The 20,377-nt window shown below is 40.5% G+C and overlaps 1 protein-coding gene across 4 annotated transcripts in view; it reads left to right on the forward strand.

Annotated features, from left to right (window-relative positions):
• FAM184A (family with sequence similarity 184 member A) overlaps positions 1 to 20,377 on the forward strand; it is a 284,234-nt gene that overhangs the window by 141,163 nt on the left and 122,694 nt on the right. For all 4 annotated transcript variants that reach the window (XM_063443471.1, XM_063443470.1, XM_063443473.1 and 1 more), the window contains one exon: positions 4,212 to 5,066. In XM_063443471.1, coding sequence (XP_063299541.1) covers positions 4,212 to 5,066 — 855 coding nt within the window. The remainder of the gene's footprint in view (positions 1 to 4,211; positions 5,067 to 20,377) is intronic.

Consider the following 20,377-nt stretch of genomic DNA (forward strand, 5'->3'; position numbering starts at 1 on the left):
TGTGAGTAAATAAAGGGTTTTTAACCCTTTATTTTCTGGAGGGGGATTGGCAGAGGGAGCAATAGTGCCAGAAATACAGCTTTGTATTACTGACACTATAGTATGCTTTTAAAAGCAGTAGAAACAATAAAACAAAATATAATAATATAACACTGACACATTCAACACTTAACAGGGCTCTAGCAAAGTGTCACAAGTAAAACACAAAGCCAACTATAAAGGATAAAATAATATTACAAGCTTTATTAATGCATTAAAGTGTAAAAACGATGGGTTTTGTGATATAATATATTGGAGAAGGAGTAGTGCCAAGAGGGTGCCACGGGTCGGGTCACCTGATCTGCGGAGCTGCGAGTGTGAGCTTAAGAAAAAAAGATCAAAATACATAAAGAAGAAATATATTTGGTCCACCCCTCCTTCGCACCCCCGTTTTTAACACTTACCTGATTTTCCCATCGGTGCTGGGTCGGCGGCACTCCGTCTCCTATTACGTCATCTGACGGGGGGCTAATGCTCATGTGCAGTGAGCTCATTATGCCCCCCCCCCACCCCCCCATTGGAAAGCAATTTCCTTTTTCTTTTCTTTTTTATTCTTTATTTTATTTGTGCATATTTGTGCATACAGATTTGTTTCGCCACAACAGCTGAAACAAACATATGAACAGACATAGTAAAACATATTTATGGTGTTGAGGACTCTGCACATTTTTATATAATTATGGATTACTACAGGATTTTCCACTCTGATAGGCAGGTATAGATTAGACAATAAATTGAGCCGTGTTACAGTACATATCAATTACTTGTGGGATACATCACTGGGACTGGGTTCATAATTAGGGTGCCCCTGGAGCTTCAATGCTTTTCTACAGGGATTTTACTGACCCCAGATGTCCTCATGCAGAGTGTAAGGCCATCCAGTGTCAGTTAGCCACCAAGAAGTGCCTCTAGTGACCATATGGTTGACAGCCATTAGAGACAATCTTGGTCCTGCAGTGTAAATCATTGCAGTTTTTGAGAAATTGCAATCATTACATTGCAGGACTAAGTGGGACTAACCACCTCAATAAGCTACAGTAACTATAGTGTCTGGGGATTAAATAGATTAGATTGGGGCTCAATCTTAGAGTTGTGGGCTCTGTTCTGTCAGTATTGTACAAACATGTATCCATGTCACTATAGTCCCAGTGTGACTGTTTTGGTCACCGCCCCTCCTTAGATTGCTCTGAAAAGGTGATTCTACTCACCTTTTCTTCCCTGCCACACTAGTCTTGTAGCGGCTGGCCTCACCTGGTTCCAGCTTTATTTTCCTTAAGCTTCCTGTATCTTACTTGTTACTTGCCTTTATTTATACAGTTGCAAGAAAAAGTATGTGAACCCTTTGGAATTATATGGATTTCTGTACAAATTGGTCATAAAATGTGATCTGATCATCATCTAAGTCACAACAATAGACAATCACAGTCTGCTTAAACTAATAACACACAAAGAATGAAATGTTGACATGTTTTTATTGAACACACCATGTAAACATTCACAGTGCAGGTGGAAAAAGTATGTGAACCCTTGCATTTAATAACTGGTTGAACCTCCTTTGGCATTAATAACTTCAACCAAACGTTTCCTGTAGTTGCAGATCAGACGTGCACAACGGTCAGGAGTAATTCTTGACCATTCCTCTTTACAGAACTGTTTCAGTTCAGCAATATTCTTGGGATGTCTGGTGTGAATCGCTTTCTTGAGGTCATGCCACAGCATCTCAATTGGGTTTAGGTCAGGACTCTGACTGGACCACTTCAGAAGGCGTATTTTCTTCTGTTTAAGCCATTCTGTTGTTGATTTTTACTTCTATGCTTTGGGTCATTGTCCTGTTGCAACACCCATCTTCTGTTGACCTTCAGCTGGTAGACAGATGGCTTTAAGTTCTCCTGCAAAATGTCTTGATAAACTTAGGAATTAATTTTTCCTTCGATGATAGCAATCCGTCCAGGCCCTGACGCAGCAAAGCAGCCCCAAACCATGATGCCCCCACCACCATACTTCACAGTTGGGATGAGGTTTTGATGTTGGTGTGCTGTGCCTCTTTTTCGCCACACATAGTGTTGTGTGTTTCTTCCAAACAACTCAACTTTGGTTTTATCTGTCCACAGAATATTTTGCCAGTACTGCTGTGGAACATCCAGGTGCTCTTGTGCAAACTGTAAACGTGAAGTAATGTTTTGTTTGGACAGCAGTGGCTTCCTCTGTGGTATCCTCCCATGAAATCCATTCTTGTTTAGTGTTTTACATATTGTAGATTCGCTAACATGGATGTTAGCATTTGCCAGTGACTTTTGTAAGTCTTTAGCGGACACTCTAGGATTCTTCTTCACCTCATTGAGCAGTCTGCACTGTGCTCTTGCAGTCTTCTTTACAGGACGGCCACTCCTAGGGAGAGTAGCAGCAGTCCTGAACTTTCTCCATTTATAGACAATTTGTCTTACCGTGGACTGATGAACAGCAAGGCTTTTGGAGATACTTTTATAACCCTTTCCAGCTTTATGCAAGTCAACAATTCTTAATCGTAGGTCTTCTCAGAGCTCTTTTGTGCAAAGCATCATTCACATCTGGCAATGCTTCTTGTGAAAAGCAAACCCAGAACTGGTGTGTGTTTTTTTATAGGGCAGGACAGCTGTAACCAACACCTCCAATCTGATCTCATTGATTGGACTCCAGTTGGCTGACATCTCACTCCAATTAGCTCTTGGAGATGTCATTAGTCTAGGGGTTCACATACTTTTTCCACCTGCACTGTGAATGTTTACATGGTGTGTTTAATAAAAACATTTCATTCTTTGTGTGTTATTAGTTTAAGCACACTGTGATTGTCTATTGTTGTGACTTAGATGATGATCAGATCACATTTTATTACCAATTTGTGCAGAAATCCATATCATTCCAAAGGGTTCACATACTTTTTCTTGCAACTGTATGTAGCAACTGTATGTAGCATCTTTTCTTCTTTGTGCCAGATACCTAGGTGTAGGCATTTTGTTCTCCTCTGCCCATGATGTCTGCTGTTTGCCCTTTTGTGGTATAATTTTACTGATGGATTATGGGTAAATTTGATTGGTAACTGAAAAAGAACCTTGATATAAGCTCCGCCCATTGTCAACTTTTGTCAACTTGACTCCTACACATAAGAAAAAGTAGTCCCTGTATTTCCGTATGTGCTTTATAAAAAGAAAAGAGAGATCTATATGTACACACACAGCTGCGGGGCAGTCTTCTATTGTTGGGGGAGTATTGGGAGACTGTAGTCTGCACTTCTGCTGGGTGCAGACTGAGAGTATGCGTCCTGCGACCCATGGCCATTTAGAGCATAACCGTGGGTTACCATGGCAACGCTCCAATACTACAGTGCCAGTCTTTACAAGAAGAATACTTAGTCTGCATCCGGCAGAAGTGCAGGCTATGGTCCCACACAACCAGCAATCACCATGTCTCTGATCGCCCAACGGTAAGAAGCAGTGGGGGGGATCAATTATAAAATAAATAAAACAGATTTATATAATCATAAAAAATGTAATTGCTCTATTCAACTCCATAACTACACACACATTACAGCCACTGTACACACAGACGTAATACATCCCCTACATACATTTCCTCCATTATATACTCAAATGCATACATACACTACATTCTTTAAACGCACACTACATCGAATATAAAGACTGGATTCCCTATACATACTCTACAAATTTCTACACACATAAACTACAATCTTTAATCACACAGTAAATGCCCTACATTTGTAAACAAACACAACATGACCAACAAACACAAACTACATCCCCTCCCTTCACACGTCCACAATACATCCCCTATATCCTCACACGCTACATCCTCTATACACGTAAATACTGAATTAAAATTATAGTACTGGTTATTGAACTTTTCCTTCTAAATTTCTAGATAAAATATTTGGGTGTGCCTTATATGCTGAGAAAATATTTTAATACTAAATAAGACAGTAATTTTTAAATTTAGTTTATATGGTTATATTGAGTATTTATCTAAAATATTATTGTTTTATTTCATTCTATAACAATTATATTAATTTGACAATAAACCAGTGTGTATTTCAGTACTACTGTTTGCATAAATGACTGTGTAATTTTGCATTCTACTTAAAATATTATTTACATATTGATTTTTTTTCTTTTTAGGTCATATATGCCTTAAACACTAGAAATGATGAACATGAATCAGGAATACAAGCCATCAAAGAAGCTCATGAAGAAGAAATACAGCAAATACTAGCAGAAACACGTGAGAAAATACTGCAATACAAGACTAAAGTCTCAGAGGAAACTGATCTTAAAAGGAAGATCCAAGCTCTAGAAGAGTCATTAGAGGAGCACAAAAAAATGAAGCACCAAGCTCTTACAGAGTTTGAGGTGTACAAACACAGAGTAGAAGATATGCAACTTTGTGCTGAAGCCCAACATGTCCAGCGAGTTGTGACCATGTCCCGAGAGGTGGAAGAGATAAGAAAAAGGTTTGAGGAGAGGATACGGAGTTTCATGCAACTTCAGTTACAGTTTGAAAAAGACAAACGCTCAGCCCTTGAAGAACTTAGAACTACTCATAGACTAGAAATCCAAGATATCTTAAAAGCCCAGCACAGCCAAAATGCTACAATAAACAAGGGTCAGGAAACTCTGGAGGAAATGCACAAGTTGCAGATAGAGGAATTTAACAAGAAGCTGGAAGACCTACGTCTTGAAAGAAAAACATTAGTTGAAGACTATGAAGGAAAACTCAGTAAAGCCCAAGCGTTTTATGAACATGAGTTGGATGCTTTGAAAAGATCTCAGCTCTTTACAGCTGAGAGCCTGCATGCTAGCAAACAGAAAGAAGCAGAGTTAAAAAGAGAATTTCAAAACCAAGAGGCTGTTTTACAAAAGAACCTTGGAATTCTTAGAACTGACTTTCAAGTTGTACAAGAAGAAGCAGGGAGCCTGAGAGAAAAGTGCCAAAAACTTCAATCTTCACTCACCACAGCCGAAAACAATGTTCAGGTGAGACAAATATCACAATTTAAAACATATAATATTCAAAATGCAGTTAGATGATGTTTGAACTGCTGATATGTAATCTTTATATGTGTACTACCTTTAACTTTCTTTATGCTGACACCAGTATAAGGAAGCAGTAGTCTGGCATTCCCAAATATCCAAACATTTTGAGGCTTTGTGAGCCCGTAAGAGAGAAACTGGTATCTGGGCATATTAGAAGAAAACATGTATAATGGAGTCAGAGGAAATAAAGGATCTAGGGCATGTGCTTACAAGGGAACCTACCCTGAAGGGTGGAAACAATAGAGAAAAGGACATAAGAAGTCTGCATAGGAGAAGAAAGCAAAATCATGGCGAGAATGTAAAGAGAATGTGATAGAAACTGGGATTGCTAGCAATGTATAGGGGGTGGGCATGATAAATAAAAATGATAGGTGGCCACAGTTGGGAAGTGAGCATATGAATAATTTAAAATGGGAACAGAGAAGATGCAAAGGTTGGTAAATAAACTGATTCCTGCTAGACAACTCATGAAAATAACATTTCCTGTATTGGAGAAGCAAAGAAAAACGTTGTTTGAGTTCACAATTTTGTGATCAGTACATGAGAGCAACATCAAACTATGCTGAAAAAATAGTTTTATGTAGCCCCTTATTCAGGTAATCCTGATTTGGTCATGATATCAACTAGAGATTAAGAGTTTGGAAACCATTGCCCTAAAAAGTAAGTTTCAGGTACACTCATGAGGATCTCTTCTAAGCAATCTGCGGAATGAGAAAAATGTTTTGCTGTTGGATCAGGGTTTCAATGTGTTTTCCTTTTTTGAATTTGATTTTTTGGGAATCATTACACATGGAAAGTTGAGGAAGGGCATTCCATAAGATTGTGGCAGCCATGAACAAGAAATGTAGGTTAGCGTTGTAAGTGTATTTGCATTCCCTTTTGGCACAGTGAATGTATTGTTTTGTGCTTGCAGACCAACAGGGGTATGTAGTTTCAGGTATAATTGTGTAGAGCATTTCAGGATATCATTAGGATTTTATTTTCAACCCTAAACTAATTATGGAAGGAACTTTAAGAATTTTACAAAGTTGCAAAATCTTAGTAAACAAAGTGGTTGTAAGGAGTTAATATGAGCTTGTACATCGCTACACATAGCTGAGTTCCAGTACAGGGACATCAATCTAATCAGACAAAGAAATGCCTAGGAGACCTAGGACATTGAGGTACCCCAGATCATAACTTGGGGATTCCCAACTGAAAATGGTAAGAGGAACATCAGATGAGGTAAGATGAGAAGGCGGAACAGTGATGTCATGGAGTCTGTGGTGACAAAGAAAAAAAATTTGATATGTGTCAAAAATGACAGCTATTCCAAGCATTAACAAGGAGTTGTGACATTCAGAAGTGACAATTATTTTTTTTTTAAAAGGCTTGAATGCTCTTATGCAGGAGTTCAGCAGTTGGACAGCCAGGAAGCTGTATATTCTGTACTTTTAAAAGTGTTTGGGATTATATCAAATTTATGTGCCAGGTTTATTTCTTTTACACATATTTTCAGATCTGGAACTGATTATACTTATGATTGCATTTTATCTCTATAAAAGTCACTTGCATCTTATGAGCGCTACACACACGCATACGTGCTGCCTGAAGCAATTGCTATCTCTATTGAACCTGTAGGTTATATTCTGACAGCTAAAGATAATGTACTACACTTGAATATTGAACTTCAGTACTTGAAATCATACCACTGTCTCATAATATTCTTTTCATCTCCATTTATAATCCATTCCATTACATTTTCTAGATTTTTCTAGATTTTCTTCATCACCTACTTTAGTATCATCTTCAGCACTCCAACATATTCCTCTTCATTTTGCAGCTGGTTATAATTACTTTATATCTTTGTTTTTCTTATGCATAACTGTGAATGGAACTTATGCATAAACGTACACAAAATAAATATATGCATATATATGTGTGTGTATATATATTCATACGTTCATGGGAAAAAGAAAATATACCCACTTTGAATTATATGGTTTACATATCAGAACATAATAAGAAACATCTGTTCCTTAGGATTAGGTAAATACAACCTCAGATGAACAACAACACATGCCATATTACACCGTGTCATGATTTATGTAACAAAAAATAAAGCCAAAATGAAGAAGCCATGTGTGAAAAACTAAGTGCACCCTTACTGCTTACATAGTAATTAAGAGGCTAAGTAACAGACAGGTGCTGCTACTCAACTGCCCTTGATTAACCCCTTGAGGACGCAGGACGGTTCAGGACCGTCATCGGCATTTTTGCGTTGCCGACCGACGACGGTCCTGAACCGTCCTAAATTTAAAATGTACTTACCCGATCGCCGTCGTTCCCCCGGCGGCGATCGGCGGTGCTCCCGGTGTGGGGAGACTGCCTGCAGCCCAGACAGTCTCCCCATGGCGGTTTAGGACCCCTGGGGCCATGTGATCGCCCAACAGGGCGACCACATGGTCACAATAGGTGTCCTAGTCTCTGCCTGCAGGGGGACTGTCTGTGCTGACAGGCAGTCTCCCTGCCAGTGTAAAATCATAAAAAAATGTAAAGTGAAAGGTAATAAAAAAAAAAATATTATTATATATGTGTATATATATATGATATATAGACATATATTATACCTATATAATATATGTCTATATATCATATATATAATGTCATGCTAAGTGTATTTTTATATTAATATGTACATATATTAATATAAAAATACACTTATAATTAATTTGCACACGTATATATATAATATATATAATAACTATATATATTGTATATATATATTATTATAAAATACGAATAATAAATAATTTAAATTAAATTAAAAAAATTAAAAATAATAATAAAAAATTGAAAAAAATTATATATCTATACGAAATTTTATTCTAACTGTATTTTGATATTAATATATATATATTTATATCAAAATACACTTAGAATGAAATTGTATATATATCTATGTATATTTAAATAAATAAAAAGAATGCGAACTATTCATATGTCGATATACAAAATTACATAAATAATTATATAAATATACACGTAGACTTCAAATATATAAATATGCATATATATTTAAATTCTACGTGCGTATTTAGGTAATATTTTTACATAATTAAGTTATTTTATTGATTGCAATTTAAGGGACCTGCCTGCCAACCCAGGCCGAAAGACCAGAGAATTTAATTTGCCATCACTGTATTTTACCCTGTAACGTTCTACGACACCCTAAAACATGTACATGGGGGGTACTGTTTTACTCGGGAGACTTAGCTGAACACAAATATTAGTGATTCAAAACAGTAAAACATATCACAGCGATGATATTGTCAGTGAAAGTGACTTTTTTTTGCATTTTTCACACACAAACAGCACTTTTACTGATGATATAATTGTTGTGATACATTTTCCAGTTTTGAAACACTAATATTTGTGTTCAGCAAAGTCTCCTGAGTAGAACAGGACCCCCCATGTACAGGTTTTATAGCCTTTTTGAAAGTTACAGGGTCAAATATATAGGTCAAATATTTTTACATTGAAAATGGCCAGGTTGGTTACGTTGCCTTTGAGAGCGTATGGTAGCCCAGGAATGAGAATTACCCCCATGATGGCATACCATTTGCAAAAGAAGACAACCCAAGGTATTGCAAATGGGGTAAGTCCAGTCGTTTTTAGTAACCACTTAGTCACAAACACTGGCCAAAATTAGCGTTCAATTTAGTTTTTTACACACAAACAAATATGAACGCTAACTTTGGCCAGTGTTTGCGACTAAGTGGCTACTAAAAAAGTCTGGACATACCCCATATTGAATACCCTGGGTTGTCTACTTTTAAAAAAATATGTACATGTGGGGTGTTATTTAGCAATTTATGACAGATAACAGTGTTACAATGTCACTATTGATACATTTTAAAAATGTATGTTTTGAAACCGCAATATCCTACTTGTACTTATAGCCCTATAACATGCAAAAAAAAAGCAAAAAGCATGTAAACACTGGGTATTTTTGAACTCAGGACAACATTTTGAATCTATTTAGCAGTTTTTTTCATTCGCTTTTGTAGATGAGTAAAAGATTTTTCACATAAAATTCAAAAAACGTGTATTTTTTTCAATTTTTCATCATATTTTTTCATTTTTTTTAAATTAAATTAGATGAGATTATATAAATAATGGTATGTAAAGAAAGCCCCTTTTGTCCTGAAAAAAACAATATATAATTTGTATGGGAACAGTAAATGAGAGAGCGGAAAATTACAGCTAAACACAAACACCACAAAAGTGTCAAAAAGATGCCTGGTCGCAAATGTACAACATCGCAAAAAAAGTCCAGTCCTTAAGGGGTTAAGTGATCATCAGCAACTGTGAGCACTTGTATAAAAACCAAAGTTGTAGCAGTTTGCTTCTCTGGAGGAGTCAGATGTGTGTTAACACAATGCCAAGGAGGGAAAACATCAACAATGATCTAAGAGAAGCTATTGTAGCTGTCCATAAAACTGGGAAGGGTTATAAGGCCATTTCCAAACAATTTAAAGTCCATCATTCTACCATGAGAAAGATTCAAGACAGTTACCAAGCTTTCCAGGAGTGGACGTCTCTGCAAATTCATCCCAAAGTCAGACCGTGACCATGAGTTGCATCTCAGATTCTACAGGCCTCATTTAGCATATTAAATGTTAAAGTTCATGACAGTACACTTTTGCAAAAGACTGAACAAGTAAGGTTTATTTGAAGGGCTGACAGAAGAAAGCCTCTTATCTCTAAAAAGAAGATGGAAGCACAACTTATGTTTGAAAAGTTACATCTGTACAAACCACAAGACTTCTGGAGCAATGTCCTTTGGACAGACAAGACCAAAGTGGAGATGTTTGGCTATAATGCACAGCTGTATGTTTGGCGCAAATCAAAAACAGCACATCAGCACAAACACCTCATACCAACTGCCAAGCATAGTAGTGGAGGAGTGATGATGATTAGGGCTTGTTTTGCAGCCACAGGACATGGGAATATTGCCGTTATTGAGTTGACCATAAACTCCTATGTATACCAAAGTATTCTAGAGTCAAATGTGAGGCCATCTCTCCAAAAGCAAGAACTGTGCATAAACATATGCCAGCAAACTTCAATGATCTGAAGCAACATTGTAAAGAAGAGTGGGTCAGAAATTCCTCAACAACGTGAGACACTGATAAAGTTAAATAGAAAACAATTACCTCAAGTAATTGCTGCTAAAGGTGGTTCTACAAGCTGGTGTACTTACTTTTTCACACATGGTTTCTCTATTTTTGCTTTATTTTTGTTAAATAAATAATGACACAGTGTAATATGTCATGTGTTGTTGTTCATCTAAGGTTATATTGACCTAATTTTAAGATCTGCTAAGGAACAGATGATTATTGTGTCTTGACATGTAAAACCATAGAATTCAAAGAGGGTGTACTTTCTTTTTCCCATAATTGTGTGTGTGTATATGTATATATATATATATATATATATATATATATATATATATATATATATATATATATATAGACCAAATAAGTTGTGGTGTGGAAAAGTGTGGATGAAAACCTCTTCATGGATTCCTTGGAGTATGTGTCTGTTGCATACAACAGCTTTGAAACACAACTCAGGAAGTGCCAGTGAACCACTCATGGACAGCTATTTCATTGTTATTAAAAATCATCAACATTAGGTTGGTTACTGATTTGCTATTGAGGCTTGGTAGTGCTTGGGAAATAAAAAAACAAAAAGGTTGTTTTTAGTTGATCTATTTTAGTTTTTGCTTCCTAAGCACTACCAATGTTACATATTTCTTTTGATGAATTACTGAATGAAAGCTCTGCATTCATTTCTTTATGTTTCTTACTATTTGACTCTACTATGCTTTAAAGAGAACCTATTATGTTTGTGATGGAAGTCAGCACTGGAAAACTTGCACAACAAAACATCTACTGATTGTACACTCCAATAAATCACAAGAAATTTTAACTCATTTTCTTTGCGTTCAGGCAGTTATGTTTATAGTGTGTTTCCTCATGGCTTGCTCAAGCTTTACAAATCTTGTAAGAGTCTCTCTTTAGTTTTTCATGAGAGCAATATGCTTGCATAGTTGCTCAGTTTTGAATTAATAAAAAAATAAAAATAAAATATGAATAAAGCTACATAGGAAGTTTACATGGAGCTACCATTTCTCTGAAATTCTTTTACCTCATTAAATGTTTTTGAAGCCCTTACTGGTGACAAGTGATCGGCGTTAAGTATGAAGCACACTTACCTCCACAGGACCTTTGCGTTGGGATGCCGCCACGGCTCTAAGATGGTTCTAATGCTTGTATGTCTGTTCTAGCTTTCTTTCATAGTGATGTATGTGTGCGCCCATAGAGATAAAAGTAATTTGCAGTGTTGTCTTTGACTGTAGGACCACTAAAGTGTGGTACATGATGTAAATATAAAATAATGCACAACCCACAATTGTAGTTTATGCTAGCTTAAGTGTACCTATAATCGTAATGTTGTTAATGACAGGAGGTGAATATTTTGCTTAAGTCTCTCTTTATTTAAACTCCACAGCAGCACAAGTTTAGCTTAGAAACAGAACAAACCAATGAGGAAATAACAGACATTAAATTTCCCTCCCACTATTGACTCCTCCTCTTTCCAGCTGCAAACTAAAAATGAACAGTAACAGAGAACGAAAGGTAATCAGCCGTACAAACTGGGAAATAACCATGGCAAAGTTGAGAATATACCACAGCCAGGAGAAAGGTCTTCAAGCTTGGCATCTGGAGAAAGCTTTAAACCAAAACGATTTGAAAACCAGGATTAATCAGGAAATGGACTTCTAAAAGTATGCAAACCTTACAGGCATAAGTACAGTAATATAAGCGACATATGTGCCAGATGAGCAAGAACATGACATGCTCAATAAAAACTGAACCAATAGATTCAAAGGTATACCTACCCATCACATCCTGAAGTGAATCCTTAAGAAAAACATGGAAGGGAATAAACTGGGTGGGAAAATATTAGCCTTCTTTCATTAATAAAATTACGATTATAGGTACACTAAAATGTACAATTTTATTACATGGCAGGACGCTTCATATTTTGCTGTTTTAACGCTCAGCAAGTAATGCAAAATATGCCTTAACAGTAGGACAGAAACAGAAACAACGGAAAGTATCTTCCTGAGACCAGTCCACCTAATATAGGATGTCCTTTAGAGAGGCTCCTGCTATCAAGGTTTCTGAAATCACCACACCCCTGACCAACTGCACTCTGGAGGTAGAATCTACACCTGCTAAGGACAGCAACCATCTCATCCAGCATGCCAAAGAAGTGGCAGAGACCGGTCCGTGAGAACGGATGTAGGAAATCAGAAGTTGACTGGAAGGAGGGTAAACGAGAGAAGTAGCCTCTAAGTAACGAGAGAGTAGAAACCACACATAGTTTAGGGCAGTGATGGCGAACCTATGGCACGCGTGCCACAGGTGGCACGCCGAGCCGCCTCTGTGGGCACGCGGCCACAGGTCGCCGGAGGGAGGGTGCGCTCCGCCGGCGCATCCATAAGGCGGCACAAGTGGCCGCCTTAGGGTGCAACGGCCCGGCGGGCGCAAAACCGGAGTGACCGGCAGGAGGTGAGCGCATAGCGTTCCCGCCTGCCAGGCACACTGTGTAGCGTGGCCGAGCGCGCCGCGGTACATGCTTCCTGTACCCGGGCGGACGGAAATTAAGTGCTCACAGAGAGAGCACTTCCTGTCCGGCCGGTTACAGGAAACTGAGCTCCGCGGTGCGCTCGGCCACGCTACAAGGTAGGAGATCAAGGACAAGTGGGGATGGGAGGGGGGAAGAAAACTGAGGGAGAGATGGGAGGGGGGAAGAAAACCGAGGGAGAGATGGGAGGGGGGAAGAAAACTAAGGGAGAGATGAGAGGGGGAAGAAAACCGAGGAAAGATGGGGGGGGGAGGGGGGGATAACTGAGGGAGATATGGGGGGGAGAAAAGTGTGTGTGGGATGGGGGAAATAAAACTGAGGGAGGGATGGGTGAAAAAAACTGAGGGAGGGATGGGGGAAAGAAAACAGTGAGGGGGAGGGTGGACATACACACAGCACCCCTGCGCTACACACATCACCCCACACAAACACACACACACACACATCACCCCACACACACCCCACCCACCCACACACACCACCCCCCCACACACACACCACCCCACACACACATCACCCCACTTACACACACACACACCCCCCCCCCCCACACACACACCCCCACACACACACACCACCCCCCCACACACACATCACCCCAAACGCAAACACATACACTGTACCCCTCAATGCAGTGTGTGTACACGTAGCAGTCTCTGTGTGTGTGTGTGTGTGTGTACTCAGCAGTCTTGTGTGTGTGTGTGTGTACTCAGCAGTCTGTGTGTGTGTGTGTGTGTGTACTCAGCAGTCTGTCTGTGTGTGTGTGTGTGTGTGTGTGTACTCAGCAGTCTGTGTGTGTGTACTCAGCAGTGTGTGTACTCAGTAGTCTGTGTGTGTGTGTATTTAGCAGTCTGTGTGTGTGTATTTAGCAGTCTGTGTGTATGTACTGAGCAGTCTGTGTGTGTGTATTTAGGAGTCTGTGTGTGTGTGTACTCAGCAGTCTGTGTGTGTGTGTGTGTGTGTGTGTGTACTCAGCAGTCTGTGTGTATTTAGCATTCTGTGTGTGTGTGTGTGTGTGTATTTAGCATTCTGTGTGTGTGTGTACTCAGCAGTCTGTGTGTGTGTACTCAGCAGTCTGTGTGTGTGTGTACTCAGCAGTCTGTGTGTGTGTACTCAGCTGTGTGTGTACTCAGCAGCGTGTGTGTGTATTCAGCAGTCTGTGTGTGTGTGTACTCAGCAGTCTGTGTGTGTGTATTTAGCAGTCTGTGTGTGTGTGTGTACTCAGCTGTGTGTGTACTCAGCAGTGTGTGTGTGTGTGTATTTAGCAGTCTGTGTGTGTGTGTACTCAGCAGTCTGTGTGTGTGTATTTAGCAGTCTGTGTGTGTGTGTGTGTGTGTGTACTCAGCAGTCTGTGTGTGTGTACTCAGCAGTGTGTGTGTACTCAGCAGTCTGTGTGTGTGTGTGTGTGTATTTAGCAGTCTGTGTGTGTACTCAGCAGTCTGTGTGTGTGTGTGTGTGTGTGTGTATTTAGCAGTCTGTGTGTGTACTCAGCAGTCTGTGTGTGTGTGTGTGTGTGTGTGTATTTAGCAGTCTGTGTGTGTGTATTTAGCAGTCTGTGTGTGTATTCAGCAGACTGTGTACTCAGCAGTCTGTGTGTGTATTCAGCAGTCTGCTAAATACAGACAGACTGCTAAGTACACAGACAGACTGCTAAGTACACAGACAGACTGCTAAATACACATACACACAGACTGCTAAATACACATACACACAGACTGCTAAATACACACACACACACACACAGACTGCTAAATACACATACAGACAGACTGCTTAATACACATACAGACAGACTGCTTAATACACATACAGACAGACTGCCGAGCACACACACAAACATGTTAATTAGTTCGGACAACTGTATGAGTTTTTTCTAAACTTAAACCTCAGTATTCAGGTTTAATTGCCGTTTTGGCACTTTGAGGAAAAAAATTGCCATGTATTACGGTTTGGGCACTCGGGCTCAAAAAGGTTCGCCATCACTGGTTTAGGGAATTAATTGAAGAACGGTAGAAAATCGCAGATGTGCCCCACTTCATATGCCTGGAAATAGAAAATATAACTCCTTCAGGAGAAAAAAAGAAGGCATCAGCAATGAAAGTCCAAAACCTGACTAAAAGAAACGAGACGTAACAGCAGGGTGAATTTCACTGGCGAAAAGAGAGATACTTCTTATCCGGCCAATTCTTCTGAAAATGAAATCAAGGCTCACATCCCAAACGTGAATATTTAGGTGTCGGAGGGTGAGACAGTTTAATGCCTCGGAGGAGTCTGCAGACTAAAGGGTCTTGCCCTGGTCAGGGACCAACTATGCAAAGTGTTCCAAGCATACAAATACAATGTCCTAGTTCCTGGGGCCCAGGAATTCCAGAGAAGGTCCCTTGTCATCTGGAATAGGCCTCCAATGTTCCAGGTTCCCCTGAAAGAGTCCAAGCCGCAAAACAGAGCTGGCCTTCAACCACCAAAGGATGAGGCTGGTCCTGTGAGTCTGATAGGAGGTCCTGGATAAAGGCGTCCACCGCCAAGTATTCGGGATCGAGAAGCCAGCTGAAGAACCTAGAAATCTTGTAGTTCATCTGGACATGAAGAGGTCCACCTTGAATGGGCCACTCAAATGTGAGGTGCAGAGGAAGACTGGCTGGTGGAACTGCCAGTTGCTGGCGTCTCTCCAATGCCCGGAGAACCAATCCACTGTCAAGTTCATTGATGTTGCATTGGAAACAAAAACTGTAAATGTTTCATCACTTCCCGAGGGACTCCAGATAATTGATATGGAAATCGGTTTCCACAACGGTCCACGGGCCACCTTCAAATGTGGTTGCTCATGTCGCTCCCCACCTCCATGTTGTTAATGAATATTTTGCTTAAGTCTCTCGTTATTTAAACTCCACAGCAGCACAAGTTTAACTTAGAAACAGAACAAACCAGTCAGGAAACAACAGACATTAAATTACCCTCCCACTATTGACTCCTCCTCTTTCCAGCTGCAAACTAAAAACAAACAGGAACAGAGAACGAAAGATAACCAGCCGTAAAAACTGGGAAATAACCATAGAAAAGTTGAGAAGATTCCACAGCCAGTAGAAAGGTCTTCAAGCTTGGCATCTGGAGAAAACGTTAAACTGAAACGATTCGAAAACAAGGCTTAATCAGGAAATGGAATTCTAAAAGTATGCAAACCTTACAGGCATAAGTACAGTAACATAAGCGTCATATAAGCGACGTGTCAGATGAGCAAGAACATGACATACTCAATAAAAACAGAACCAATAGATTCAAAGGTATACCTACCCATCACATCCAGAAGTGAATCCTTAAGAAAAACAGGGATGGGAATAAACTGGATGGGAAAATATTAGCCTCCTTTCATTAATAATATTATGATTATAGGCTTATGTCTGATACCACGATAAGGTCTGGGGTGGGACCGAAGATCAACTTGCCGTTCCACACTGACATGTGGAGGAGCCACCATCAGAGTTCATCTTTGACGTCCGAGGTGAGAGAAACCATTTTGGTCATATGATGATTCCTGCAGGAGTGCTTTCAGGCGTTGCATGGCCCGATAATGGAGGAGTCCTGGGTAGATCGCCTGGATAGAGGCTGAGAGAAGACCCACAATGAGTGAGCTAGCAGGCGGAGAGGAATCTGTTCCTGCCGTTGGATTCTCCATAGCTCGTTCCAAATTGCTGAGATCTTGGATTGAGGGAAAGGGAAAACACATGCGTCTATCTCAAAACCCATGGGATGGAGCAAGGGCTGACTTCTGCAGATTGACTACGATGTCCAAAGATTTGAATAAGGAGATTAGAAAGTGGGTCTGAGATTTCAGCCTGGAGACATTGTTGCAGAAATGTAATAAATTGACCAGGTAAATGAGACATCAAGCGCTTTTGGAACGCAGGCGTGTGTGACTGGTTTCAACAGCTTAGTGAAACACCAAGGGGCGGAGCTGAGGCCAAAGGATAGACAAGTGAAATGGCAGGCCCTGTCCTTCCAAAGGAAACAATGACTCAATGGATCCCCTGGTACAGACAGATACGTGTCCTTTAGGTCGAGTGAACCAATCTGCAGGATGGAGCATGTTTTGAAGCAGATGAATGCCTTCCATCTTGAAGTGCCTGTATACAATGAACGTGTTCAGGCTCCGCAGGTTTATGACTTCTGACCAGAAAAATATATCCAGGAATATCCAGTGTCTTGTTCCAATAGGTGTATATGATAATATGAAAGAAGAAAAAATAGTGCAATCCTGTACTGTACAAAATCAATTTAATAGAAATATTGAACTTACAAACAGAGCAAATAAAACTGCATATCTCCACAGACGGGGGACCGTGGCAATCCCACAGAGGTAAATAGATAGCAGCAGGCAGTAGATAAAAAAACAAAATAAAACAGTTATAAAATAAATCTCAAATTCCAGGTAGAGTCCAATAATCCAAAGAGATTTGTCCCACTGGATGGGGACTTTTTCAGGGATTACCTGTAGGTAGTCTAACCTGCCCTCCGGCTCTGCTTCCACGCTTTGATCTCTGGCTGGAAAAGCAATGTGAGGGGTAGCTTGGGAAGAAGGATGGAGAGTGGGATCCTCGTTAGTCGGCTTTTGGCCAGCCTTGCCAAAAACTGGAGAGGTAGCTTAGTGGATCACTCTCTTCATAGATGATTGTGCTTTATTAAGCACAGGTGTATAGATTGACATGTTTGTGCAACTCCTTAATGAACAGTTCTCGAAACAACAGGCCCTTGGCCAAGAGACCTAGCTCCTTGGACCTGAGGTCCTAAACTTTGGCAGCCATGCGCAGGAGCCATGCGCAGGCAGCCATACATTTGCATTGCCCAGCAGGCACAGCCCTTGATCATGGACGGGTCCAGGGATCCGCCCTACGGGAGGGCTTCATCGGCCAATAGGAGTATTTTGGCCAGGGGGCCAAGGACACCCAGCAGCTTGTCCAGAGTGAGCAGCCAGCTAGGGTCGCAGCCAGTCCTGTCCAAAAAAATGTATACCAAGATGTCAAATTCTGGGGTCATAACGGTCTAGGGCACTCTGCTCGTAATCACTTGCGTACCTCCTGATCTAGTCTATGGATCCAGTAATGGATATATTGGGCAAGATGGTCTGGTAGCAGCCATTCACTTGACTGAAGGTGTCTTATGTAATGCGGGTCGAATAGGAGTTGACCCAAGCAAGGCTTCTGGGAAAATGTCATCGCCTCCTGATGAAACTGGCAATGAGGATGGCAGGTACTGTGAGGGTTCGGCTAACAAATACTAAATGTAGGGTGAATCCTTTTAAATCCGCTCCTGGACAACCAGTCTTGTCTTCTGAGGCCGAGCAATCATCCGACAATTCAGGAGGATAGTAGGATTCTCTAGAGGTACCGGCCATTTATAGTGTTTTGCAGACACTTTACCCTTTTGGGTTTGCGGTTCTGAACTGTCCCTTTCCAGTAGCGTGTGATCTACAGAGCAGGGCGCCCCAGGTGGGGTCTTGTCTCTAGGGACTTGCCAGGGTCTTCTTCATGGAGGTGGCGACTGCCGCTTTAATAAGGGCTTGCAGGTTTTGCTCTTGAGTAAGTGCATCAATTGTGGAAGAAGGGAGGGATAGAGTGGCACCTAAGGACAGAAGTAGGTCGAGCGTTAAGAACAGGCCACTATGTAGGTTTGGAGCGTCCAGTGAAAAAATATACTGTAAATGGGTGCGCATCCCAAACCCTAGGGATAGTTGCACCAGCAGATTGTGACAGTAGGGGGTTCACCCCTAATTGTAGACTGTATATAAAGAAGAGGGGCTCACCCTCAAACCTAGTAGTGTAAGGTATGACAGGAAGAGAAGTATCTAAGGATAATCTATTACCTTAATATTATATGTGACACTTGTATGTGACACTGATAATATGCCAGTGATAATATATAACAGTGTATTGATACATTCAGAGAAAGCCTAAAAAAGGAGGCACAACGATCAAACAGGGAGAATCTTAGAAAAGGGGGACAAATATACTAGGAAAGAAACATTCTAATGAAACTTGTAGCTAGTCAGAAAGCAATATATATTAGTAAAAGGAGGGAGAAAGAAATAAGTAGAGCAAAGTAAAGTCAAGCAACTAAACAGAGGTGCAAGATATAGTACTATATGAAAAGAATGACAGTAAATGAATAATTAGGGGTCAGGAGCTTAGGGGTGCTGCTGTGGAGTTTAAGTAAAGCGCGACTTAAAAGGAAACTACAATGCCAGGAAAACTGTAGCTCACTATAGTGCCTCCCTCCCCCCACCCTGTAGTGCAGAAGGAGTAAAAAACCCTTTCTGTCACTTACCTGATTCAAGCATCCATGTCCCTCTGTGCTGGATTAGGCTCTGCCTCTCCTCCCCTCCTCCTATTCTATAATGCTTTCCTATGGGTGATGCCGGTTGTCCTCATGCAGAGCGTGAGGAAGTCCAGCCTCACTTAGGTGACCAAAAGTCGCCTAACTACCCGGAAGTCACTCTAAAGATGGAGTTTATCAAAAACTGCAATAATTACCATTGCAGGGTTAAGGGACCTATGACACTGCACCCAGACCACTTCAATGAGCTGAAATAGTCTGGGTGCCTATGATGTACCTTTAAGCAAAATGTGAAGCCTCCGGCCATGTAATAAAATTTACTGTGCGGTTATACAAAAAACTGCTCTTTTAATAGACTTTACAGGGTCTTTAGAACTTTCACTTGAAAGCTGTCGTAAACTACATACCCCAGAAACCTTTGCTGTTGTTTGGGATATATTTAGTACTCCATTAAAGGAACACTCCGGGCACCATCTCACCTTCAGATCAACAATAAAGTCTGTATTCAAGCTCTAGAACTCTCTGCTCTTCTGTCCTCCTGTTTGATGAAATTCTGAAAACCAAAAGGCTTGGAGAGCATCAGGTAGGGGCACTGCTGTTTGGCTGAGAGGGGCCAGCTGATGCTGTCAGCCAATCAGTGGCTCCCCATTCATATAAATGCGGCTTGAAAGGAACTCACTCTTTTCAGGCCTTTTTATGAATGAGGAGCTACTGATTTGCTGAGAGCATCAGCTGAGCCCTCTCAGCCAATCAGCGGTGCCCCTGCCCGAGCCTTACAGTATCCAGAATTTCAGCAAGCAGAAGAATAGAGGGGCAGAGAGATCACAGACTGGAACACAGACTATTTAAAGGTGAGCCAGCACCTTCTGGTACCATAACAACCTTATTTTGATGACCAAGTTCTTGGCACCTGGAGTGTTTCTTTAAAAACAGTGAACAGGCAAGGATTTTCTTAGCATTAACAGTCAATGCTTGTGTTTCAGTAAACTACAGATCCTGGGGATTTGGAACAAAAAAAGTGGACATTCAGAAATTAGTGTATATATATATTATATTTGTATTACTGCTGCCTTTTCTTCTAATGCATATTCTCCAGAAAGCATAGAGAACAAGAAATCAACTCTGGTGTGGAGCATCCCTGTAACACAATTTATGACCCCCCCCACCCCCCTCCAGAATCCATATATGCAACACTGAGCATCATTTTGTTGAATTTATTAGCA

Source organism: Pelobates fuscus, chromosome 2, assembly GCF_036172605.1.
Source record: "Pelobates fuscus isolate aPelFus1 chromosome 2, aPelFus1.pri, whole genome shotgun sequence".
Classification (NCBI taxonomy): Eukaryota; Metazoa; Chordata; class Amphibia; order Anura; family Pelobatidae; genus Pelobates; species Pelobates fuscus.